We start from the raw sequence: 26,275 nt of genomic DNA on the forward strand, positions 1-26,275 counted from the left end.
AGGACAACCTCGAAGATAGCATCAGTTCAGTTCATAGCAGCGGATAATGCTGCTGGTAAGAGCAGCCGATTATAAGCACTACAAAGCACACATCCTGTGAGTTGTCACTCAAAGCAGCTGTTAGTTCAGGGGAACAGTTTGGCCCTGATGCACAGTCTAATATTTAACCTGACTTCCTGCTGCACCACAGAAGAACTGCAGGAATCACTGCAGTCAGCAAAAATACCTTACTCCCTGCCAGAACTACGAAGCAGCAGTAAGGCTCAAAATGATATCAATTATACGCATTTAAATAAATCACGCTGAGCATTTAAACAGTCTTTCATTCCACAGATAAGATTTTAAAAATGCATTTCTTTAAAAAACCCCAACAACTTTTAATTACTTTAAAACGGTTTGTGTTCACTTTCTGATGGAGAGTTATGGGAAAGAATGATAGCTCTCTAATGCCTGCGTGTTCGCTAAAGGACCTGCAGCCATCAGCCAGCTTGGAATGAAGACTGCAAAGAGTAAACACCTACCCCACGCCTGCTCAGGGGTGACAAAATCTTCCCCACCAGTCCTGCAAAAGCTCATTAACTAAAATCTACAATTTGGTGTAAAAATATTTTCTTTTTCCTTTTTTTTTTTTGCCAGGAGCCACGTGTCAGAATAAAAAGCGCTCAGCGCCAAGAAGCAGTCCAGCATACAACTCTCGATAAAATGGCAAATTAGCATTTTTTCCACAACATTTTTAGTTAATGAGCTTTAGAGAGGCTGGAAGCAGATTTCAGGCACAGCCAGGCAAGCTGTTTACCCCTGTTTCCAGTCTTTATGCTAAGCTAAGTTAATCAGCCACAGGGTTTATGGTTTCATATAAACATAGAGTGGCATCAATCTATAAATTTCTCTAGCAAGTGAAAAGCAAGCATCTCTAAAAATGACAAACATTAGCTTTTATACAAATTTGTTGCCACTACATTTGTCACAGATTTAAGTAGCTTGAAATAACTTTGTTTAAGCACTTAAATATTGTCTGATTATCGCTCGAGGATAGCATATTTATTGCCCAGCAAAGATTACATAGATGAATTTTAATGTTTCACGCTCACTGTCATGTCACCTCAACATAAGAACTTAAATTCCAAACATCACACAAGAATGTGATCATTTTTGACTTGATGTAAAGGAAAAAAAAGTAATTTTCAATGCTCAACACAGTTACTTAGTGACTCTGTAATTTAATCCATCTTTGGCTCTGGTCTGCAGCATGCGTAGGTGAGGAGCAGCAGCAGTTAGCTCAGGATTGTCAGCTCGGGGTGAGAAACAAACCTGATTTCAACGCTGTCAGCACAGACCGAAGTCCTGACTTGCAAAGTGTGAGTCATGCAGGATGGCTGGAGTGACCTGCTCTCTGTGTTTGTAGTTATGTGTGTGAGTGTAATGTGTTTTGTGAGCAAAGAACGTTGGAATAAAAAGAGCAACAAAGCCAGGGAGGTAAAAACAACATCAACAACAAGAAAAAGAGAGGGAGAGAAAGCCTCATCACTTACAAAGACAGGAGAAAGATCTGTTCATTCTTCATTTTATGTACGAGATATAAAGTTGTCAGTTCCACTCAGCTTTTCTCTGTGTTTCTCCCTGGAAAAAGTCATGTGTTATTTTTATTAGGTATAATGGTGCCAGTCAGGTGGGAGGGGAAGCAGACGTTTTGATCAGAGGTAAAGCTGCATTAGCACGAGCGGGCACATGTTTCTGCTCAGTGTGCTCCTGTTTGCCGTTTCCCGTCGTTGCTCGAGGGATTCGAAACTATCAAACGCCCTGCTCGAGCTGGAAACGCCAGCTTTCTCCGTCTGCTCGTGTCCCCCTTTATAGCTTAGCTCTGCAGCCAGCTCAATCTGCAGGCATCCCAGCTATTCCAAACACTCTGGAGCACTAAGGTGGAAACATGTGAGGAATCTGGATGACTGACCCTCCATCCACTCCCCTCGATCGCTGCATTCTGTTACCTGCTGAGGAGGCGGAGAGGGCGGCGGAGGCCTGGGTGTCCAGATGAGGTTATTATAGCGTATCAGTGATGCCTCCTGAGGTAAAAGCAGAGTCTGTGACAGCGTGAGATGGCTCAAGTCAAGCAGTATGAGAGTCCAGCGCTAAGATCTGACCTCCTGGGTGGAGAAAAGGCATATATGATATGATGACATTTTCAGGCGCACATCTAAAACTGATTTCTGCTTGTCTGTTTCGAATGCCCCCTAAACTTTCCCTTCACACCTTCTGTCAGGGTCCTCTTACATCGGCACACGGCTGCAGAGGAGCTACATGGTTCAAATTAGACCCTGAGGCATGCTTTTACTTCTTCCTTCTCTCTCTCTCCAATCCCCCCCCAACACTTATAGCTCCGCGCATTTGTTTCATATTTTGCTCAGGATATGACTCACTCACCCGGCTGATGTTTGATGTTTTAATTATGCAGTGTCAGTGATACACTGGGAGAAAAATGAGGGGTCTTTCTGGCTAAGATTTGGAACAGGGAAGTTGCAATAACATATCGCTGCCATTCATGATTAACTGCAGGACCCTCAAGGAGGAAGAAAGCACGGTGTTCAAAAGGAGAACAAGTCTGTTTTGTGTTCTCAATGGCAAATATCTCTGTTACGCTTCTATAGCATTCAGAGGGACACAGGGAGGAGTTTGGTGCTCTGGCTCTGTTCAGTGTGAGGGAGTGGATTGTCTATGTGCCACTGCAGTAAAAAAACAACACAAAAAAACACACTGTATAATGGATGATTGACTCCAGCAGAGGCGTGCACGGCAATCATTGCTGCGATCACTAATACAGCACTGTGAGGATTTGTTGTGCAGACTGTGGCTGCCTAAAATAGACTTTTATGAGACATGATATTTCATGAATTGTTAAAAAGGAAAACGATAGAAACACATTCCCGAGACGCAACTATATAAAAAAAGCAAGACAGCCCACAGCGATGCTAGCCTCTCTGTGAGGCTGCTTAAAGCCTTGCAAAAAAGGAAGTTTTCACAGGACTCTGTGTGAAAAGCTAAGCACACCCCATATGTCAGTAGTTTCTAGAACCAGCAATAACTTGAAGTGATTATTTTTAGTGCGTCTCACATCTTTGTGGAGGAATTGTCATTCTTCTTTACAGCGTTGCTTCATAAACTAAAGTGCAGAACAAATTAGATGTGCGTTCAAACGCAGTGGATCTCAAATTCATCCTCTGGGGAGCATGAATGTTTTTTCTAGCAGCCCATCAAGGAGTTGTAGAGATTTTCATCTGGAGTAAGTGGTTAGCCAATAACACACAGTGGTCCATATTACCGCTGCTGCCAAGGTGAGGTCAGGGGAGGTCTTCTTGAGCAATGATTTGAGTCTACTGCCTCATCTATTGGAAAACCACGAATCAATAAATGTGCGAGAAAAACAAATTCAGATATTTTAGAGCAGAATGTGTGATATTTTATGCTAAAGAGTAGATAAGAGTAGATATGACACTCTGGTAGCATCTGCCCTTTTCTATGCAGTGGCCTGCTGGGGGAGTGGATGCACGGACAGGGACAGGAGCAGGATTGACAAACTGGTGCGGAGGTCTAGCTCCGTGCTGGGATGTCCCCTGGAGTCTATGGAGGTGGTTGGTGAGGGGAGGATGTTAGTAAAGCTGACATCCATCATGAACAACCCACATCACCCACTGCATGAGTATGTGAGTGGGCTGAGCAGCTCCTTTAGTCAGAGACTGAAACACCCTCGCTGCAGGAAGGAGCGCTTTCGCAGATCATTCATCCCAACAGCAGTTAGACTCTATAACTCCTCAATCACGATGTCATAAGTCACTGGACACTGTGAACATCCACGGTCACCACTTCATGCATAATGGACCTTCCATGACCTTCCAAGCTATATAGTTTATGTCTTCCATATTTCCAACTATATCCATAATCACATACTGTGTATGCTACCATTGTATATAGTGTATTATCTTATTTTTTTTCATTGATTGTACTTAATTGTATTTTTGTATTTCCTTCATATATCTGTACTTGAGCTGAGGTGACGCAAAAATTTCCCCGTTGTGGGATCAATAAAGTCTTATCTTATCTTATCTTATCTCTTATCTTATAAAGGTTGTTATACTTCTACATGTTATTTGAATAACTGGGCTCTTAAAGCCCTTATGGGAACATATTTTATGCATTTATTTTTGTTGTTTTTTAATTGACTAATACTGTGATTTATTCTCAAAAGCTGCCAGGTTCATATTTTTCACATGCACCGTCCATTTTCTGAGCTGCTTATCCAACTAGGATCAGGCTGTTCCCTGTCCCAGCTGACCTGAGGGAGAGCGACGTTCATCACGCTCAGCTCACCCATACATCACATGGTTAACACAGAGACAAAAACAGCACTTCACTCTCCTGTCCACACCTACAGCTAAGTTACAATCAGCAGTTAACCTAACAGGAAGAGTATGCAAACTCTGTGGAGGGAGATCCCAGCCCAGCACCCGGTTTGAACCCAGAATATTTTTGCTGTAAGGTGACAATGCTAACATCTGCACCAGCATGCAGACGTACACAGTTCATCTCATCAGACTTTCATACTAATACTTTCATGAAAAGATGGGACATCTGGGTGTGATCCAGGAATCGCTGTTATTCATCCCTCACATCATCTCAGATTTGCATATCAGGATGAGGTAAACATAATGACCTGTGATTGGCTCAGAGCAAAACCATCAGTTGCAGCTTCAATTCTCACAGCAATAAGAGACGTTCTGGCATTAACATATCACTGGGCAGCCATTCCAATAAGCTCACCTCCTTACAAGTTCTATCAACAATGATGAGAAATCAATATATTCATCTAACATGTTGATTACAAGCTACTAGCTTGTTATTTCCTTCCCTGCATCCAAACACTGTGGTTGCTGGCACAGGAGGGAGAAAAAACAAAACAAAAAAAGAAAAGATTGGAAATGAAGAGGGACAGTGACAGGTTGACGGATACCACAACACCAGGGCACTGAGTCCATCCCGTCCTCCGTCAAAGCCCCATGAGAATCTGCTTGATGAGGTTTCTTTCAAATGTGGGATGCCCGAGCAGTGGAAAATAAAGTGGGTGATTGTAAATAGACTTCTGTAGTGGGAGGAAAGAGTCACAGAGAGGGAGAAACGGTGGGGGGTATTTTGTGCCACTTGAAAAATGAGTCAAACTTTCCTTCCTCACCTCTTGCTCCCTCTGTATTTCTAGCCAACCTGTCAGCTCCACTGTTATCTGAAGGTTTTACTGGTTTTCAGGCAGAGGTGGGAGAGGAGAGAGAAACAGACGAGAAACTCTGCATTCACAGGACAAACCTTTTGCTGAAGGAAAAAAAAGCCTTATTAGTGCAAATTGAATGAAAGCGTTTTCCCTCCCTTGTTTAAAAAAAAGGGGCTCCTGCAGTGAAAGCGAGACAAAAATAAAAAGTCTGCAGAGATTAGAGTCTTCCACCCTCGCCTGTGTCTCTTTCAGAGCACTTGAACGCCTGAACCAATGCAGGAGACAGCTTGAATCAGTGGGGGACAACTTTTGTTGGGCCGACCTTCAGTTTCTCTCCGGGTAGCTGCAGACAGAGCTGTTCATTTATAGGAAAGTTATAAACAGAAGTTTTTTTCTAAACTCCGCAGCCTTGCAGAATATCATAAACCTCCCCCTCTCTTAAACTGTGATTCACTTCTTATTGCTTTCATTTATTGTTCTGTTATCACGAGCTATGAAAAAGATCTCTTATTTAAAAATGTGCACAATAGTATGAAACAGTAAAGGTTCAGACGCAGAGAGAATGTTTTCAGTGATATATCAGTATTACTTGGACTGCTATATTAGTGATGTTTTCTTATCCCAACTCTAAAAAAGTTGGGTGGCAGCAACACCACTGTGTAGCATCCCCTCTACTGTCTGTAAACATCTGGGAACCAAAGAAATGAGTTGCTGGACATTTTGAAGGATTTTAAATGGTGCTGTTTCTGGATCATTTTCACATATCTTTCACTATTTGCATCATAGGGCTTTGCACTGCACGGTGAACTGTCGTCACAGACAATTTCTGGCAGTGTTCCTCAGGTCATACAGTGATTTCTATGCCTGTTTTTAATGCCGTGCTGTCTGAGGTACCAGAAATCACAGGCATCAAATATTGTCTTTTGCGCATGCTCTGAATCCTATTATGCCCTGCAGATGATGAGATATTCAAAGTCTTTGCAATTTTATATTGAGGAACGTTGTTCTAAAATTGTTCCACAATTTGTAGACATGGTTTTTGTAGTTTGGTGAACCTCTGCCGATCTTTCATTCTGACTTCAGTTTTCTTGCTCTAAATCACTGTACACTATTTCTACTTTGAGAAACTGATCTGAATATTCTAATACTGAGTCTGCAGGGATGCTTCACTACAGTCTACGTTGTGTCACGTCTTGGCCACTGAGCGGCGTTGCGGTCTGACAGCTCGGCAGAGGAGCAGTGGCTCTCGCATTCCCACTCTGTGTGAACGAGTCGAGCGCGGGGCAGGCAGTCAGGCAGCTCTGCAGTTTGATGGGCGGAGGAAGGCAGGGCCCGAAAGCAGTGCAGGCACAGGCTCGAATTACACTCGGGGTGCTCGGGACAGGAGGAGGGAGGGGGGGTGATGACACGCACTGGAGGGAAGGAGGAGGGCGGTGTGTGTGGAGACGTAAGGAGGAGAAAAAATCTAGTAAACCTGACAAAGCGTCTGAGTAACAGAGTGAAGACTGTCGGCGGAAGAAGTAGACGCGAGAGACGCTCGTTTCACCGAGAGGACGCACATTCACGGATTTTACGAGGTGTTTTTTTCTCCTTGCAGTGGACAACTATTCTCTTCTGCCCTTTAGAACTCGTCCCACGTACGTGGTAGCTGCAAACTTTCTGTTGAGTTGACAAGTGCGCTGTTCGGGGAACACTGGGCAGTGTTTTGCGCTTTGGAAGAAACTTGGTGACGAGAGGTGGAAAGTTTCGAGGGGGGGACAGCGATATGGTTTTACGAAGTGTTTTGGAAGGATAACGCGTGTAAACCCGGATTTCTGTGCATGGCATTGGACTACGCTGTCAGTCGGGTTTGGAATATATCTTCAGATCCGAGCTGATGCCGGCTGATTGTGGAATAGTAAGCTGAAGAAAAAAAAGCCAGCGCCTCGATTTTTTTCCCTTTTTTGCCGCTGCATTGTATTATTGGAGACATTCCTCCCTCTGGATTCAGCTCATGCTCTCTCCTCCCTTATCTGTGCATGCCAAAACAGAGATCTCCACGATTTTAGTCCTCCCTGGTAAGTGTTCTCTGCATGGGATAAAAAAAAATCTAATGCGTCTTCAGAGCCTCATCTGTCAGGGTTCCTGCTGCCATACGCGATAGTAGAAATGCGCTTCCACGGTTTGTGCAGTTATTATTATTTATTTTTTTTTACAGCTGCATGAAAAAACCCCTGAAAATTGTTTGTTTGTAGTTTTCTAACCAAAAGAGTTTCCAGAAGACGACGAAGTGCGTAAAGTTCTTAAATCTTAAAGTTTTTAAATTTTAGTTTCATATTTTCCTGGCATGCATTAAAAAAACCCAATTTGGTTTTTTTTTCTTTTTTTGCACGTAAAAACTTATTTCTGTGAACTTCATCTTTGTTTATTTAAGACGCGAGAGGAGCCACACAACACCTTGCATCATCACTTTAGGGCCCATTAACAAGTGTCCGGGTTATTTATTACTTTGGTAAATTTTCTACATTGCATTTATGGTGCCAATTACCCCGTGACCACTGTTGTTTTTTCACTGCTTGGTGCCGGAGCCCTAAATCACCGAGGAGCTCCAAATGAGCCCCCCTCATTGTGGAAAAAGCCAACTGATTTGAATTTCAATCGGGGATTCAATCAGTGCCAAGAAATTTCATTGAAAGCTCGAGTTTTTAAATGAAGGCTTGGTCATGTATGAGGCCGAGCTCTCAGTGGGTTCCGTTTTAGAGTGGATTATATCACGTATCACTATATACCGTTTACTTCTGAGTTTTGTGCATTAATTTTCTCTTTTTCCAAATCGTTTCTGTTGTAGGTTATTTATTTATTTGACGGCTGTAGAAAAATGTAGTATTTGTATTGCTCTCTTTAAGCAGCGTAGCACAAAAACACCCACACATGGAGGGTTTTTTGGTGGGGGCGTGTTATCTGGGCTCTTTTCGTCCTGCAGAAGTTTTTAGACAGCGGTGATGCCAGTAGTACTTGATTGGTGCACTGATTAGTTTACTTTTCATCAATAATTCATGAGTCTGGGCTGTCACTATGCGGAACTGGGTACTCTAATTGCAAAATTCACACCGGCGCATTTCTCTAATAAAGTTAAGACGTCTGGATGAACTCAAGCATGCACGCCGACATCAGGTGCGCGGTCACAGTCCGTGTCCCGCAGTCCCCCGACCCCGAGCGGTTGAATGAAAGATAACTCGGCATGTGCACGTCTTCTTTTTCGCCCTCTAAAAGTCAAATTACATTTGTCTTTGCGGGTGAAACCAATCGATACTTCCAGCTGGAGGAGAAGGAGCTCAGGGAAGCGTGACTTAACCAAACCTCCAGAGACACTTCGCCGCGGTTGAACCGCAGATGTCTGGCTAAACAGAACGATGTGTGTGTTTGTCCCCATGTTGCAATATCGCTTTTTTCAATTAAAACCGTACGGCTCTCATAATCAAGTCCTGGGCATGCAATAAAAGCTCTTACGAATGCGATTAACACAAACACAACAGCGCGGGCAACAGGTTTGGTGCATCTGTTGCGCATAAGCGGCGTCCAGCGGAGAAACTGGTGCCACACTGGCTGCTGCTGCTTTGCCTTTTCTGCACCAGTGACTTTTGAAAACATATAATGACTGATCTGTTACAAAAGAAAACGTAATATTAGTAATTTAGCGGGGAAAATGAGCAGCGTGGAACAGGTGATGCTCTTTTTTTTCCATTAGATTCATGTGAGATTAAATAAATGCTAGAAGTCTGGGGGACGTGAGTGAAACGGCTCCTTTGACACTAAAATTTAGAAGTGGGATGTTTGAGTTCGTGTTCTGAAATATATGTCAGTGCGTACAGATCAAAACTAAAGGTAGATGCGGGGCGGCTCTGTGTGGGCTGCCTCACCTTTCAGGTATGTCTGTGGTGTGGCTTGTTTGACAGCATTTTGAAGCACTTGGTGACTCTGTTGTTTCAGCTGTCTCTCACTTTTTAAAAAGAAGTAAGAGGGACGTGGCTCAAAGAGCATCTATGAATTAAGATGAACCATTTTGACTAAATCTGTCTTCTTGTTCTCTCCCCTTGCTGCCTTTCACACTTCTGCCTCTTCAACCTGTCTCCCAACTTCTTCCCCTTACCTCCCAGCCCAGGTGATTGGGTGAATTCCGGTGAGTGACAGGCCAACCCTGCAGCAGTTGATGGTTGGGCGGACCCCCTCAGATGGGATCAGTGTCCAGGGGGAGGTGGAGAAGGGGGGTATGGGGAGCGCTGTCCCCCAATAGCGGGATGGCCTCGTGGGCCTGGCTCCTGGCCGCTGTCCTGCTGTCCCTTTTGACTGTCAGCGTGGCCCGGCCGCCCCTTACTGCCACCAAGGGGGAGGCCACTCTGGAACCTGAAGGTAAGCAGTGAGGGGCTGTAACACGGGGTAGGAGAGGGGTGGGGGGGTACCCACATTTGTTTGCCTTGTTTTTCAAGAGCAGGCACCAGTTTGACAATAACTAAATAAATAAATCCACCCTTCATCCTATTGATCGTTTTTGTTTACTTTTGCATCCTTCCCTTCAAATTCTTGTCATTTACTCACATTGAGGTGGATAAGAATCCAGAACTGGCCCGTGACACAGTTTCTATATTTTATACTCTTATTTATTTATTTATTTATTTATTTATTTAGTAACTTTCGGAGTTTCATGCAGAAGCACAAGTTGTTGTTTTTTTTTCATTTAACTTCCAGTAAAAGTTGAAATATTGGAAAAGAGACAACATTTTAGAGGGAGAAATATAAATAAACTAAAGAGAAACAACTAACCTTGGCATGGCCGACCTCTTGTTTTCCTCACTGTGAGTTCTAATTCGCACTCTTTTTGTTTTATTGTTCTTCTCTGTGCGTAGCTTACTGAGCTATACTTGAGCTGTAAAGCCTGGTTTGTGTCTCTGTTTGGAGGGAAAGTTGTGAAGAAGGGTGGCACAATGTTTATCCCGGCATCTCTCTCATGACCTTCTCGCCTGGAAAGAGATTGAGATGGAGATTTAGAGTTCTGGTCTTTGCTTTCTTCCAGTCACGACTGCTGTTATTTCCTGTTCCTGCAAAGTTTGAATAATTGTTTTAAGCTATATAGTTTTGAGAAACATCTTAGTGAAAGACTTTTTTTTTTTTTTTTTTTTTAGTCTTTCTTTTAGGCTTCTCTATTTCTGTGTCTCTGGTCTCGGAGTCTGGTTAGAGACGAGTTAATTAGTTGTTTTGATGGATGGTAAGTCGCATTCCAAAGTCCTTTGTTCCCGGGCTTTAATCAGCATGCTAATTGTGAGTTAGGCCAAACAACAGAGCATCACTTTTAAGCCACCTCCCCCACCGTCCTTCTGTCTTTACACAAACACACACTGTACCTTTTCTCGGCCTTTGCCCTTGAGGTCAGGTATCAAACTTACCTACTTGGATGAGAGGCTGCCCGAGCTCTCCTCTCCTGTTGTTTTTGTTGTTCTGTCTCAGACTGTTTGGCTCCAAGCCGGTGAGTTCAGAGCCCCACATGGCCCGGACGCTACGCTACATGGCCACAGAGAGGACAGGGGGAGTTTTCCAGAGTTACAAAATCCCCCAGAAGAGCTCTAAGAGGATTTGTGCATATTTGACTTCTCCTTTAGATGGAGAGATTACAGAGTGCTGCTGAGCAGCGATGAAGTCATGTGACTGGAGATTAAGTGGCCTGGGTGAGGTCACCTGAAGAAGAACAGAGAGGGCACAAAGAACCTGGTCTGCTTATCTGATTGTGAACCAATTTATCTGTTGCATGTTGCAAACAAATATTTATTTATTTAAATTATCATCAACAGCACCTTTGTGTGATTTTACTCAATGTGTTGTCCTCTTCAGTCTGTTGCTTTCTTCCATTCACTAATACTGACAGGACACTATGGAGTCACCTGTGGGATGCAGATGTTAGAGAGAGATGGACTGACTTGTCTTACCTACCGTAACTGTCTTGAATACCCCCCCGCCTCCGTCCCCACACCCCACCCAGAAAGGTTAAGAATTCTCAAAATTTGAATTCTCGCTCCCCTCCCCTGTGCCCTGCAGCCGTGCTTGTGTCTGTGGGAGCAGTAATTACTTTAGATTCATCAGATTGCATATCAATGTTGTCTCTATACAGCCTGCCCCTGCACCCCTGGTGGCCCTGGTAGTTTGCCTACCTGTGGCTGTTACAATGGAAGAAGCGGACTGAACGTGCTGTTTAATGTCTTCACACAACAGGCTTATTGTTGCCGCTGTAGCCACTTCAATATGGGAACGTTTACCTTGTCCAGGCACGCTCTGTTTGCACATTGATTAAAATACTCTGAATGACAATGGCAGAAAATACACAGGCATTTTTCTGCTCTTTCAAGCCACTCTTCTTGCACATAATGCGGAATAAATGTGGCACCAGGCGCACTGGAACGCAGGCTGACAAAAGTCAGCTCATGGTTTGGCTTGACTTTCATGTCGTCCCCGCCTGACTGTGTTCTTCAAAAATGCTCTGATCAGCATGGAGGCAGCGCTTCAAAATAGTCGAGCGGTTAAATAAATATAGGCTCCATTATGCATCAAGGAAGATTCTTTGATGCCTAGACAGGCACACGAATGGGATGGATGCTTGTTAACAACACACTAGTTGCTTTTCCACAGTAGGAATGTAATTACTCTCTTGGCTTTCTTGCTGCATCGTTCCTGCTTTCACATGTACGCTGCGCCCTTTTAAACCAGTCACACAGTCGGCACATGTTAAACAAAATGGGATTACAGTTTTCTGTCTCAGCGTGTGCATCCGTGTGCGAGGTGTTGCTCATAACCGATCTGTAGCACTGTGCTATCTGCACAGTAGGAGTGCAGCTGTAAAAGTGTAAAACTGTCAGCTGGCCAGTTAATGACATGGATTGTGGGTTTAGATGTGTGGCGATGGCAATGGAACTGAACTCTAAACAAACACAGTGTGTCAGTCGGTGTGTGTGTGTTTGGGGGGGGGGGGGGGGACAGTTGGGTTTAATATACAGCTTTCACACAATGGCTTTTACTAGCCTGCCGTTAGCTGGTGTTAATCTTGTAGGTTGGAGTGCGTTATTTGCTTTGGCTTATGTGCCAGAAAATACCATGTCACTCCACCGCTCACTCTCACAGCTGTCTGATAAGAGGCTGGGAAGAGCCGCTACCTGTGCCAGCCTGTTTCGTCAGACCTCCATGCGCTGTCTGGTGTACTTCAGGTGGTAGACGGCAAAAAACCCCACCTTTCCTATTAAGGACATATATATAAGATCCGTGGCCTCATAAAAGTGTAAAAGGTCTAGATCACATTGTTATTTGTTTTTGTCCTTTCTCTCACAAGCTGAGGTCACATTTGTTGTTATCTGCGCATTATGAAGATTTTTGAAAAGGTTACTTAACCACTTAATTGGTAACCATAACGATATTATTGAGTTAAGGAACAATGCTGCGATACAGGCAAATTTAATGTGATTAGGGTGATGCAATACATTTATATTGTACTCTTTCTGCCATTAGCCCCACCCCTCCTCAGTAGCCCCCCCCGCCCCCCAGAATTACTATCCGCCACCTCAATTAAAAAAAAAAAAAAAATTAAAATCAACAATACAAAGGGATCAAAATTAAAAAGAAAACTAAAATAACTCAAACTTGTCCATGCCACTGCAGCAGCACATTGATTTGTTGTACAGCTTTAAGAATTAAGCACTCAATATGTTTTTCTTAACATAAAATAACTTGCATAAGACGAGTGTTTTTATAGTCTACTGATCTGACAGATTATCATTAGATCGTCGTTACTGTTGGCTTCAGCGTGTCCTTCATCTGACTTGTTATAATCTCAAGATTAATGCAATGTTTCTGAGGGTCACTACTGCTACGTTCAGCCTAAGAAGATTGTTGTACATAGTGTCCAAAGGGCTAAAGGGGTCGTGTGGGGTTCAGGGAAGGCCTTGATGAGGGGGTGAAGGGGTGAGCGAACTGGAGGGGCTGTTGCCATGGATGCTTGCAGGAGCCAGTTCACGGAGCTGCTTCTTTGTCATAAAAAAAAAAAGCAGAGGAGGGATTTGAATCTGAAAGGACACAGACATTAGAAAAGGGGTAGAGACAAAAAAGGGGGAGAAAAGTCCTGGGATTTAAGTACGTGAGGGGGTTACAGAGGAAGAAGAGAGGGGTAAAAAGAAAAGAGGAAGGATAAGAAGGGCAGTGGAGATGATGTGATTTGAGCACGTGTATGTGAGTGTCTGTGTTGGACTCCATGCATGCTTAGTGTGCGCCTTTGAGATGGCAGTCATTACATTTAGTCTTCGATCTCATTTTGCAGAATGAGGCAGGGAGGAGATGGGAAGATAGGCCTGGAGGCAAATGTGCCTCTCTGAAGAAGTCAATTCCTAAGATCAGAGAAAGGGAAAAAAAGGAAAAAAAGGAAAAAACGTTGCTCTTGCCTTTTACCAACATTTCTGTGGGGCTCATGCCAACTTGATAGACGGACAGATGGGCAAGCAGACATTAAAGGGACTTTGGTGAGAATCGCTTGCTGCATTTAGCCACACATACATACACACACACACATATGCACATATATTCGGATTGTGAGACTTAATTATTGCCAGCAAAAGATGGTGCGACTGAGGATGAGAAGAGGGAGCGGGGATAAGAGGGGCTGAATCTGTTCCACCTGATGGACACTTGTAATGGCTGTGCATGAGAGGGAGAGAGATGGAGTTTGAAATGTGCTCCAGGAGAAGAGAGGAAAGTGATAGGACTGTGAGAGGATGGGAAGAGGAGAAAGCTGCTTTAGAAAGAAATTGAGGAAAAACATGTGTGTGTGTGTGTCTATGTGTGAGAGAGAGAGGCTCCCGCCTCCTCCTGTTGTGCAGAAGGGGGATGAAACTTTGCAGAGATGAGAAAATCTGCAGTGAAGTGTTTCAGCTCTTACACACAAGAGGCTACAAGAGTCCATGTACACATGCTGAGAGTAAGTGTTTCACCGGAGCTGTGCATTTAGATAACATGTTTAAGATTCAGTTCTGTATCTTTATTTTCTTAGTTTGTCTACAAGTTAGTTTCTGCATTCTGTGTGTGTGTTTACATGGGGTTAGATGACACAGGTTCCCATGAAAAATCAGGTATGCTGGAGGTGTCAACAGGTTTGGGAAGGGTCGAGGTTAGGTCAGCAGGGTCGTGGTGGGTGTGGATGTGTGTAATCAGAGGAAGAAGAGGGCAAAGCGGAAGGAGAGGTGAAAGAGCAGCAGGAGGAGGAGGAGCTGATGGAGGGGCACAGATGGACACAGCAGAGAAAAGAAAATGATGAAGACAAATTCAATCACTCACACACCAAATGGATAAATTCCTGCCCTTCCCTTTCCTGTTTTTCCTTCCAAACTTGCGTACCCTTCTTCCATCGCTCCTTCATTTCCAGAACTATCCCTGTGATATAGAAAAAACCCCTCCAAGCAGTAATAACATCACACTGAATGCCTCCAGTGTGGAAAACCACATTGTAAAAGGTAGCGGAGACAGCTCCCATCAATCAGCACAGGAGCTCCACCTCTTATCAGACCACACACTCGGCCCTGGGTGCCAAAGGGGGGTTTAATCACTTCCGGTTTGAAGGAGTTAAGAGGGAAAAACAAGACAATGCAGGAACCGTACCTGTGTGCGTACGTGCCTAGGGGCAAGAGGTTTGCGCACATGCCTCAACTCCAGGCTTGTGGCGGAATGACTTTCCCTTCCTGTTGTACGTGTGTGTGTGCAGGTTTACGTTACATTTGACACAAACATAGGAAGCGCAGAGGTGTATAATGAGGGTGGGGTGTCGGTGAAAAGGTGCATTGAGGTACAGGAAAGGCAGGGAGTGCCGCTGCCTCTGTAATTACACATATCGGACTTCAGCTAAACGCTCTGCATATACCACCATCGCTGGCTTTTTTTGTACGCTTTTCCATTGTTGCGACTTTCCTCCCTCGAATCTTTTTAATCCCTCTCATTTTTCACCTTGTTCCCACTGAAGACGTAAACTTGTGAACATCTGCATTATAGAGAACAACACTGACTAAGATCAGTCTGCAATCGAGCTGAGTGAACACATACACGTGTGCATGAATGTGTGTGTGAAGTTTGCAACGTGCCCGGGGTGACTGGAATCGACTTGAGCATATACGGCAGAACACAGCTTAGGTTTTTTCCTAGTTTGCTCAGCGTTCCCAAACTGTCTCAATGTGTGTGGATATGTAATCCATGATGATCCTGATGTAGAAGTGCAGTCTCAGCTATGGAAATTCAGAATTCTCTCTTTTTTTTTTTTTTTTTTTAAACATGTCGGACGTTCATCTTGCTCCGTCAGTGCAGATGTACGAGTCTGAGAACACAGTGTGTGCACACGCACTCGCAGGCAGGCTTGATTTTTCTCCCAGAAATGAAGAGTTTTATGCACTTTGGAGTAGAGCGCTGAGTTTCTTGCTCTCTGCCTTGGCTGGCAGGAGCTGAGGCTGTAGATCTGGCAGAGCTGTAGATCCTCCATGGCCATGTTGTGAAAGAGAACGACGACAAGAGAGATGGAAAACAGAAGAGTCAGGCTGCCGCCAGCTCAAGGTTTTTCGTAGCTTAGGTGCACAGTCAGTACCAGAGAAATGCCAAGACAGGAAAAAAAAACAACCAAACCCCGTCCGATCCCATCCCCGCCTCCCCCCTCCCACTTCCCCTGCCTGTCAACTACTTCCGTCTTAGACTTTTCTGGCTGCTTTCCTTTCTGATGGGCAGACATTCTGGAGTTGTATTACCTTCCCTTTTTTCTTTTTTTCTTTTTTTTTTTAAACACTGCAGAAATGTTTCTGCACTGCTCCTACTCACCTACACACACTGCTTGGCATCTGCACTGAAACAGATGGATGGCTGGGGAGGGGTGTTTCACCACAAAGATGTCCATTTCACAACTGTTCGCAAAGCTTGGATTGTTTTCTTTGGTTTTGTTTTTATTCCTTTCTCCTTTACACACACAGCTATGGCCATAACTGCATGCACTGAATCTATAACAGCCAATCGTCTGCACACTTCAACGGATCTAGGTTTCCAAGGGTCTCATTTTAAATGACTGGGAGTTTGTAAAGATGTGTTGGTGTGGCGGTTTGAAACGTGGGCCTCCTCTTTTCTGTATTGCTCCTCCTGCATAAGTTGATTTAAATGCATCCGTTGGGTTTTTTTGGTGTTTTTTATTTCTTTCTTAAATTGCTTGTTTCTTCCTCTCCCACCTCTCTTTCCTCCTCCTCCTTGTGCACCCTCTTCCTTCCTCATCCTTTACCCCCACCCACCTTCCCCTGATCCCCTTCGACCTTACCCCACTCCTCCCCACATCTGCTCTGCAGAGGCGTCGAACAAATACCAAATTTCTAAGCCCACGGTGTGCTCAGTGCACCCGGGGGAAGTGCTGAAGCTCAGCTGCCCTCTGCCAGGGACGGGGACCATCACCTGGACCAAAGATGGCAGCTCTCTGGGCAACAACAACCGCACGCTGATAGAGCAGGAGGTGCTGCAGATCCGTGACACCACGCCCAAGGATTCGGGCCTGTACGCCTGCACCAGCGTGGGCAAAGACACGGTCTGCTTCATAGTCAATGTCACAGGTGAGTCAGGGATCAGGCAAGGTTAGGACAGGTCAGGATGTGAACTTTAGAGATAGAGGATTGGTCTGTGCTTGGTGTGGATCCAGGAAATGGCCATGGAGTAGATGTGGTCAAGGATGAGCAGCCTGAAGCTCAATATATACAGGGAGTGCAGAATTATTAGGCAAGTTGTATTTTTGAGGGATAATTTTATTATTGAACAACAACCATGTTCTCAATGAACCCAAAAAACTCATTAATATCAAAGCTGAATGTTTTTGGAAGTAGTTTTTAGTTTGTTTTTAGTTTTAGCTATTTTAGGGGGATATCTGTGTGTGCAGGTGACTATTACTGTGCATAATTATTAGGCAACTTAACAAAAAACAAATATATACCCATTTCAATTATTTATTTTTACCAGTGAAACCAATATAACATCTCCACATTCACAAATATACATTTCTGACATTCAAAAACAAAACAAAAACAAATCAGTGACCAATATAGCCACCTTTCTTTGCAAGGACACTCAAAAGCCTGCCATCCATGGATTCTGTCAGTGTTTTGATCTGTTCACCATCAACATTGCGTGCAGCAGCAACCACAGCCTCCCAGACACTGTTCAGAGAGGTGTACTGTTTTCCCTCCTTTTAAATCTCACATTTGATGATGGACCACAGGTTCTCAATGGGGTTCAGATCAGGTGAACAAGGAGGCCATGTCATTAGTTTTTCTTCTTTTATACCCTTTCTTGCCAGCCACGCTGTGGAGTACTTGGACGCGTGTGATGGAGCATTGTCCTGCATGAAAATCATGTTTTTCTTGAAGGATGCAGACTTCTTCCTGTACCACTGCTTGAAGGTGTCTTCCAGAAACTGGCAGTAGGACTGGGAGTTGAGCTTGACTCCATCCTCAACCCGAAAAGGCCCCACAAGCTCATCTTTGATGATACCAGCCCAAACCAGTACTCCACCTCCACCTTGCTGGCGTCTGAGTCGGACTGGAGCTCTCTGCCCTTTACCAATCCAGCCACGGGCCCATCCATCTGGCCCATCAAGACTCACTCTCATTTCATCAGTCCATAAAACCTTAGAAAAACCAGTCTTGAGATATTTCTTGGCCCAGTCGTGACGTTTCAGCTTGTGTGTCTTGTTCAGTGGTGGTCGTCTTTCAGCCTTTCTTACCTTGGCCATGTCTCTGAGTATTGCACACCTTGTGCTTTTGGGCACTCCAGTGATGTTGCAGCTCTGAAATATGGCCAAACTGGTGGCAAGTGGCATCTTGGCAGCTGCACGCTTGACTTTTCTCAGTTCATGGGCAGTTATTTTGCGCCTTGGTTTTTCCACACGCTTCTTGCGACCCTGTTGACTATTTTGAATGAAACGCTTGATTGTTCAATGATCGTGCTTCAGAAGCTTTGCAATTTTGAGACTGCTGCATCCCTCTGCAAGATATCTCACTATTTTTGACTTTTCTGAGCCTGTCAAGTCCTTTTTTTGACCCATTTTGCCAAAGGAAAGGACGTTGCCAAATAATTATGCACACCTGATATAGGGTGTTGATGTCATTAGACCACACCCCTTCTCATTACAGAGCTGCACATCACCTAATATGCTTAATTGGTAGTAGGCTTTCGAGCCTATACAGCTTGGAGTAAGACAACATGCATGAAGAGGATGATGTGGACAAAATACTCATTTGCCTAATAATTCTGCACTCCCTGTAGTGTGTGCGCTTGTATAACAACAGTAACTTACAATCATATTTAATATAAAAAAAAATGCCCTTACGCTATTGATTCCTTTAAAACTGTGTTGCAGTGTTGTAACATGGAAATTGCTACGTGTGTGTCTGTGTGTGGGGTGCAAAAAAGGATGGCAGTAACCGTGGTTACTCTGTGCAGATGCCATCTCGTCGGGGGATGATGAGGACGATACAGAGCGATCGGAGGACACTGGGGCGGATGGAGAGCAGTTAAGTGAGTATGGGAGGAAACCAAAGGGGGTATGAATGAGTTCGAGATGCTCTCCCTTTCCTCACCAGGTCCCGTAGATTAGGCACCCCTGAGCAAGATGCCTTAAAGAGACAGTAGTAACCCGTTTCTTCACCGATCTGACATCTTCCAACTTCTCCGTTCAATAACTTTCTCTGTTTCCTGACATTTGTTCCATCGTTAACTCAAGCTTCATTCTCCTACCAGTTACAGCTATGTCTCCATGACACTTTAAATGCACATTTTGGATGCAGAGAAGGCTAAAGCAATTAACTAATAGCATATTTGCCCATATCAAATAACAAAAAGTTCAGTTTAAGGGCTTTAAAATTAGCACATGCCATGGTTTGAGTGCTCTAGTCTGTTAAATAGCGAAGAGTCCCTAAGAGCATGTCAGAACTTAAGTGTGGGATGCTGATTGTGATAGCCAAATACTTAGAAAGGCTTAATCCCCAAGCGAAATAATCTACTTGGCTTTGTCAGAGTTTGTTAGCAGAAGTGAGATTCTGTGATTATGATTAAAGCAGCACAGACAGTGGATGGTCTTTATTTGTTCTGGGAGTGACACCAAACTCTTGTCAAACTGGACTTTTAGCCATATTGCTGCTATTCTATACATTAGTGTTCCTGAGATTAGAGCGTGTGTGTGTGTGTGTGTGTGTGTGTGTGTGTGTGTGTGTGTGTGTGTGTATTTCAGGCTGGACGCTCCAGGGGAGTACAGGGATTCCTTACATTCTTCTAGCTTGTGTCTCACAGGTAGTCAGGCCTCATGGAGCCATCCTGCCAGCCATTTAGTCAGCTGGGCTCATCCATTATGAAAGATGCCCATCTGGACTCAGTTACCCACCTGATGGGTTTGTGTGTGTGTGCATGTGTGTGAGAAAGAGAAAGTTCTTCACCCAACTTTGTGGCGAGTATCTGGGATGTTTCTGCACATGCGCATGTGCACGCTTGCGATCGCATACGCTCTCACGAAAAGGAGGCTGAAACAAAGTTGAGGGCTTCCACATCTTGTTAAACTTCTCCACAGGCGCTGCGTCTCGTCGTGAGTTCTCCTTCTCCACTTTTGGGCTGACTGTAATTGCCTGAAATCCATTAAATATGTGGTGGTGATGGTTGGGGGGGGGGAGCAGGACTCGAGCAAGAGTAAAAGAAAAAAATGGTGGAGGGGAAAAGATCCAGCCACTCTGGTGGTAATAAGCTGTTTGAAAACAAAGGCGAAGCTGTTCTGGCAGTACAGTTGCGTTTTCTCGCCGTGTGTGTTTCTGAAAATTCAAAACCAAGATTATTATTAAAAGAAAGAGGGGGGGAAAAAGAGGCAGGGGAGTGGGGGTGTGTTGGATCAGTACCAACTCTTTTCTGAGCATGGCGTGGAGCCTTGGCCTCGGGCCGAGAAGGAGGAGGGTGGGCGTGGGAGGGAAGGAGAGTGGAGAGTGTGGGGTGTAGCTTTATATTCGTGGCTTTATTTTCTGGATCGGGCATCGGGCCATTGCAACACAGAGCATTTTGTTTAAACTTTGTACAGAAGACTGACGAACATATGCTAGTGAAGAAAAGATGGAAATTTGTTTGTTTATCAGCGGGGGGTGGTGTAATTGGAGAAGATGCAGAGGAGCCTCTACAGGGATCTGTGAGGGGAGCCATGCTTAGGGTGGTGGATGGAGGGAAGGGGGGCAGGGGGGAGTGATGTCATGATTAAGTTGAAAAGCCACGAGGAGCTTCGCTCTAAGCTCGGGTCTAAATCATCAGATCTGTATCCTGTTTACGGTTGTGTTGTTTAGATGATTGCTCACTTTTATTGCGTGTTCCCTTTGGTAAAAGTTGTGCATCTTTCGAATTTTTATAAGGGAACTCCTCCCCGTCTCAGTTTTTAGTTTGCTTATGACATCATCTTCCTTGTTGGGTGGGACTCAGCTGAAGAAAAGTTGATGTCATAAATCTGAGCGAACCAACCAGGATTAAACAATGTCTGAATCAAAACTTGATGACGATTGATCTGCCACTATCTTTCAGATCGAATTAAACCTTCCTCACATGTGTTAAACATATGTAATAACTCTTTGAAGCTTCCTTCGTTTGTTGCATATTTCTTTTTTGGATTTAGGAAATCCTGCCATCATGAAAGGTTGTCAAAATAAATAAAAGAGTTTCGGCTTGATCAAGAAAAACATTACAAATTGAATGCTTTTATATCAAATTTGTCTTTGTGAAGAACCCATATGAACATGGTAAAAGTTGACATTTTAGAGGTACTTTGATTTGACAGATTTCTATTTTATTTTTCCAGCACTGGTACTAATTTACCATAAAGAAAAAATCACTTGTTCAGCTTGCACAGATGAACGGTAAACAGGAGGATATTGCAGCTTAACAAGAAATCATTTCAACAATGAAATACTTCTCTGGGACACTTGCAGATTTAGCTCTCTAGAGGAGCTTAGAGAGAAAAAAAATCTTGACTCTCAGTGCCTGAGTTAGATAACCTCAGCTCACCCCAGGCCAGCTAAGGATAAACAGCCGTGAGCGGGGAGCCGGATGTGCAGGGCTTTGGGGGCGGCAGGGATTCCTGGAGGCCAAAGCGTTTGGCCCGCAAGAGTTTGGCTTCATCTGAGGGCTTGTTGGGTTTGAAGTGCTATCCCTCCGGACAGAGAGCATGGGAAACTGCACTGCTCACCTTTTATGCCTCAACCTCATCTTCTGACCGGCTGCCAGTTTGAGGTCAGAGGTCGGTTTTGAGAGACGGGCTCACGATGGGTTAGTCTCCACCTAATCTGTCTCTGTCTGAATGGATGGAGTGATAACAGGGCGAGTGTGCGGAAGTGAAGCTGGAGGAAAAAGAAGAGCAGTGATAGTGAGAGTGAGGAGGAAGATGAAAGGGGTAGTGACTAATTATAGTGCGAGTACTTACTGTATGCATCCATTCAGGAAGGAAGAGCGATGTTTACTGACTGTACTTTCCAAATATGCTCGACTTGTCCGGTTGTTTAAGCCAGAGAAATGATTGGTGGCTTCTGCTGATAGTATGGGCGGGAAGGAAAGAGAGTGCAGGGAATAGTCTCCTTCAATTTAAGCTTGTGTTTGAACCAGTAGCAGTCTTATCTTTGGGTATTCCCTCTGTTACTTGCCATATGAGGGGGAAGTGATGGTGTGGAAGACCGTTTGGATTGTTGTTTGACTTGGAGTTTCTCTTCCCCTCCGAGTCCCATCTGCTTAGGCAATCACCCTCCCAGGTGCAGAGAAAAAAAAAAGGAGGGGCGGGGGAATCCAGCTGACTGAGTGACTGAAATTGTGAGGAAAAAAAGGAGCTGACAAATGGACGAAACACAAGCACGGTGACAGATTTCAGTAGGAGAAATAACGGTTGTCAGTTTGGTGTTGATATGAATCTGGACAAAAGTATGCAGCGAAAACTCTGATATCCTTCGTTAAATGTGACATTCATTTTCTCCCCTGACGGCACATAATGATTTTCAAAAGGTGATAAGCGTCCTGGGCCCTGCCGTCCATATCTAGCCAAGTGACAGACAGATAAACAGGGCAGCTATGGTAATTGGAGGAAGTGGAGGGAGGAAAAAAGCTGCTAAGTGGAATGAGATGAAATTGAATGTGATGGTCTAGTTACCCTCTTGGCAACGCCCAGGCACATTCTCCCCTTAGAGCCGATGTTTCCCCCCCCCCCTGCAACACCCCGTCGAGCCTGCAGGAAAAGTGTGTGTTTTTGTTTAGCTCTGTGAATGTTGAGCTCTGGTTTTTGTTCTGTTGGAGGGGGGTTTGGGGTTCCCAAAGCCCCGGGAGTTTTACAAATGCTTCAGGTTTGTCTCTTCTTGCAGTAATGCTTCTAATGTACATGCCTTAGCCAGTCTGCAGTCCCACTGCCAAAATGTTAATGCCGAGGACATTATTAGGAAATCTCAGCCTCACTCAACACCAACTGTTCTCTGGTTGCAGGCGCGCCGTATTGGACCTCATCAGCAAAGATGGAAAAGAAGCTGCATGCGGTGCCAGCTGCCAACACAGTCAAGTTCCGCTGTGCTGCAGGAGGCAACCCCAAGCCCAAGCTGCGCTGGCTTAAAAACAGCAAGCCTTTCCGCCAAGAGGACCGCATGGGAGGGTATAAGGTAGGATAAACACTAATAGATCAGAATTTTTATTACTAACGTCAACTCACTTCCCTCTCTGGGTTTTGGCTGCTTTTCTGGGCTGCGGTTCTCATGGCCATTTTGTGAATTTTATTTGCAAGGAGAGCCTTCTCCTTTCAATACTTCCCTGAATGTCCTTTCACCCCTTTTCCACCCTTCGCTGGAGAGACGGGAGGAGGAAAGACAGAGGAAACGAGGGCAGGGTTTCTGGTGTGAAATTGGAATTGCTCATCCGTGCGCCTCTTCTCACCGGGATACTTTGCAGAGCCTCTCACTGTAACTTGACATGGTTCTATACCCCCAACAATTAGAAATGTAAGCCCAGGACGTAAGGGTTAAATGCTCCTAAACAGTAATGCATAGAGAAAGTCGGTAGCGTCAGGTTTGAAATGAGTTCACAATGTTGAGGTAACTTGATCAGGGAGAACAGGTCCCACTGGCTTTAGGTTGGAGACTCGTAGTGATTCCAGCTTGTTATTCTTTTGACCTGAAATATGATTTACAAATGCTATAGCTGAGCTTGTTTATATTTAAAATTCATGTGCTGTGCATGTTTACACCTTTGATTCCAGGTGTAGATTAAACTGGTGCTAGTCTGATATGCAATTTGGTTACAGTTTGTTTTCTCTCCTTTAAATTCATCTCTTTGTCCCCTTACTGTATACGATGGAGTCGTACTGATGAAGTGCATTAATAATGCAAATGGACAGTTATGAAATTCATTTATGAAAAGACCCAGTGATGCTGAATGAGTCTGGGGCTCCTGGTTAATGACTTGTGGTTTATGAGGAAACACATTTCACTGCCAGGAAAGTTTAGGTGCAGATTAATGTTGATGTAGCCGCTAATGTTGCTTCCCGTTGGCTTTCAGCACACTCATTACAGCACGGACAAAAAACAGCCACGACGTGACGGAAACGACACAGTCAAGCTGTCAAATCTACCGTGGACAGTTCATTTCTCTCTTTTTGTCAACAAAGGCAGGACAAAAGCTGTACCTGAGCCCAGCCCTGTAGTATAATCTCTCCATTGTGTGAAATGTAGGCCTGTACAAGCAGTGGCTACAGTGTCTCTTCAGTGTGCCGATGGAAACTCTATTGTCAACTCACACCTGCTGATGCCACACAGAGGTGAAGCTAATTTTGCAAATAAGTATGAATAACTGTATGTTTTTAAAATGGCTTTGACTACAGGATGGGGGAGACTAAATGAAATAGCAGTGGTTGACAGAAGAGGTAGACGGCTAACGTGGAAACACGCAGGGCAATGTTAGGCGTACTTGCGGTGTAAGTACTTCTTAGAGCACTGGGAACTTAGACGGTGATATAAACTGGGAAGCTTTCGCCATCAGGGTATGTAATCTGCATGAATAAAGAAAAGATTGTGACGTTGGAGAGTCATTTTGTTCAAATCTGACCTGAATATTGTTTGCACACCGGATCGTCTCGTTTCTTTAATGCTTCTTTTCAGATCCCCTCTGTCGTGTGCTCCTTTTTTTTTCTCTTTCCTCCTAGTCTTCACATTTAGCACCGGCTCTCGGTGTCTAATCTCTGCTCAGTGGCTCAGTATTTAATGACATGCACGTGATAATAAGTTGTGTGAGTTTCTGTCTGCGCATAACAAGAGACTGCTCCTTTACCCAGGTGCGTAGCCAACACTGGACCCTGATCATGGAGAGCGTGGTGCCGTCCGACAAAGGCAACTACACCTGTTTGGTGGAGAACGAGTTTGGATCCATCAACCATACCTACACCCTGGATGTAGTGGGTCAGTACTACACACAAAACACACACTTAGGCTCAAAGTACACCTGAGAGGCTAACAAAGGAGGGATGGAGGAGGGGGAGGGCAGTGGGTGTTTCTCACAGTGGGGAATAGAGCGTCTTCTGTGGAATTGCCCAGGTGCGCTCTGGATGCAGGTGGAGGTCAATGAGGAATGTGGAAGCTAAAGATGAATATGTCAACAGTTTTAATATGGCTATCAATAATTTATATAACAATATTTAATTTGTGTTAAGTCAAACATTTGATGATTTTGAAACTACTCGAAGAATTGAGTGGTGTCTCACTAATGTAGAAGATCTTCATTTGGCCTGAAAAACATTTTATTGCTCTATTTTTTTTGCCCTCTGTACAGCTGGTTGTCTCACTATTCAGCAGTGATTGAAGAAAACAATCAGACTTCAGCACTGTAGCCAGACTGACAGTCGGAGCTCTGTTCCTTTTACGTTAACTAGTAATTACTTCATGAATTTCTTTACAGATAATTAAAAAAAATACTCATAACCCTCTCACAGACATATCATTGCATACAGCTGCTTTGATAATTCTTTCTTGATTCTGAAGAATCTTGAAAGAGTAGTTGTAAAACAGCTAATTGATTATCTGCAGAGGAAAGGCTTATTTGAAGTGTTTTAGTCAGGTTTCAGAGCCCATCACAGCACAGAAACAGCTTTAGTGAAGGTTACAAATGATCTTCTTATGGCCTCTGACAGTGGACTCATCTCTGTGCTTGTCTTGCTATACCTCAGTGCAGAGTTTGATACCGTTCACCACAGTATTTTGTACTGCGCTGCAGTGGTTTAAATCATGTCTAATAAAATCCAGTTTGTTCATGTAACTGGAGAGCCCTCTTCAAACACTAAAGTTAATTATGGAGTTCCACAGGGTTCTGTACTAGGACCAGTTCTGTTTACATTATACATGCTTCCCTAAGGCAGCATCGTTTGATAGCATAGCATACATTTTCATTTCTGTGCAGACGATACCCATCTTTGTGTCTAGGTGAAGCCAGATGACACACACCACTTAGTTAAACTGCAGGAATATCTTAAAAATATGAAGTCTAATTTCCTGGTTATAAATTCAGATAAAGTTCAGGTTGTACTTGTGTTGTAATTGGGGTTTCCCCTGTATTGTAGGGAATTTAGTGTCTTGCCACAACTGCTGTTGTGATTTGATGCTGTCCAGATAAGATAAAATAGGTTGTTTTTGTAATTTGTCTTGATATGTCAGTCCCAACGAGCTAAAACAAATGTTTAGTGTCTATTTAAAGGATAGTTTAATGCAAATTGCAAGAAAAAAATGTTGAACCTACTCATGTTTCTTACAAATTGGCCCCTGATGATGTCATGAAATGTCAAATTCTTGTCATTTAGTACAACTTACAAGTCAGTAAAAAGATTTGTGAATGATTTTATCATCTAGACTCTGAGACAACAGAATGCTGGCTGAGCAGTATCACAGGGTTCAGATCCACCTCAGTCAACCCCCTTTTCTGACC

The 26,275-nt window shown here is 44.1% G+C and overlaps 1 protein-coding gene across 7 annotated transcripts in view; it reads left to right on the forward strand.

Annotated features, from left to right (window-relative positions):
* The first annotated feature begins 6,721 nt into the window (after window positions 1-6,721).
* Window positions 6,722-26,275, forward strand: part of fgfr2 (fibroblast growth factor receptor 2) — a 38,660-nt gene continuing 19,106 nt past the window's right edge. For 4 of the 7 annotated variants that reach the window (XM_040034462.1, XM_040034465.1, XM_040034460.1 and 1 more), the window contains exons 1-6: window positions 6,722-7,311; window positions 9,391-9,643; window positions 16,624-16,881; window positions 18,764-18,838; window positions 22,802-22,971; window positions 24,636-24,759. In XM_040034462.1, coding sequence (XP_039890396.1) covers window positions 9,466-9,643; window positions 16,624-16,881; window positions 18,764-18,838; window positions 22,802-22,971; window positions 24,636-24,759 — 805 coding nt within the window. In that variant the 5' untranslated portion in view covers window positions 6,722-7,311; window positions 9,391-9,465. The remainder of the gene's footprint in view (window positions 7,312-9,390; window positions 9,644-16,623; window positions 16,882-18,763; window positions 18,839-22,801; window positions 22,972-24,635; window positions 24,760-26,275) is intronic. The other 3 variants (XM_040034461.1, XM_040034466.1, XM_040034467.1) reach the window with 3 other exon arrangements.

Source organism: Simochromis diagramma, unplaced genomic scaffold (assembly GCF_900408965.1).
Source record: "Simochromis diagramma unplaced genomic scaffold, fSimDia1.1 OVJJ01000481.1, whole genome shotgun sequence".
Classification (NCBI taxonomy): domain Eukaryota; kingdom Metazoa; phylum Chordata; class Actinopteri; order Cichliformes; family Cichlidae; genus Simochromis; species Simochromis diagramma.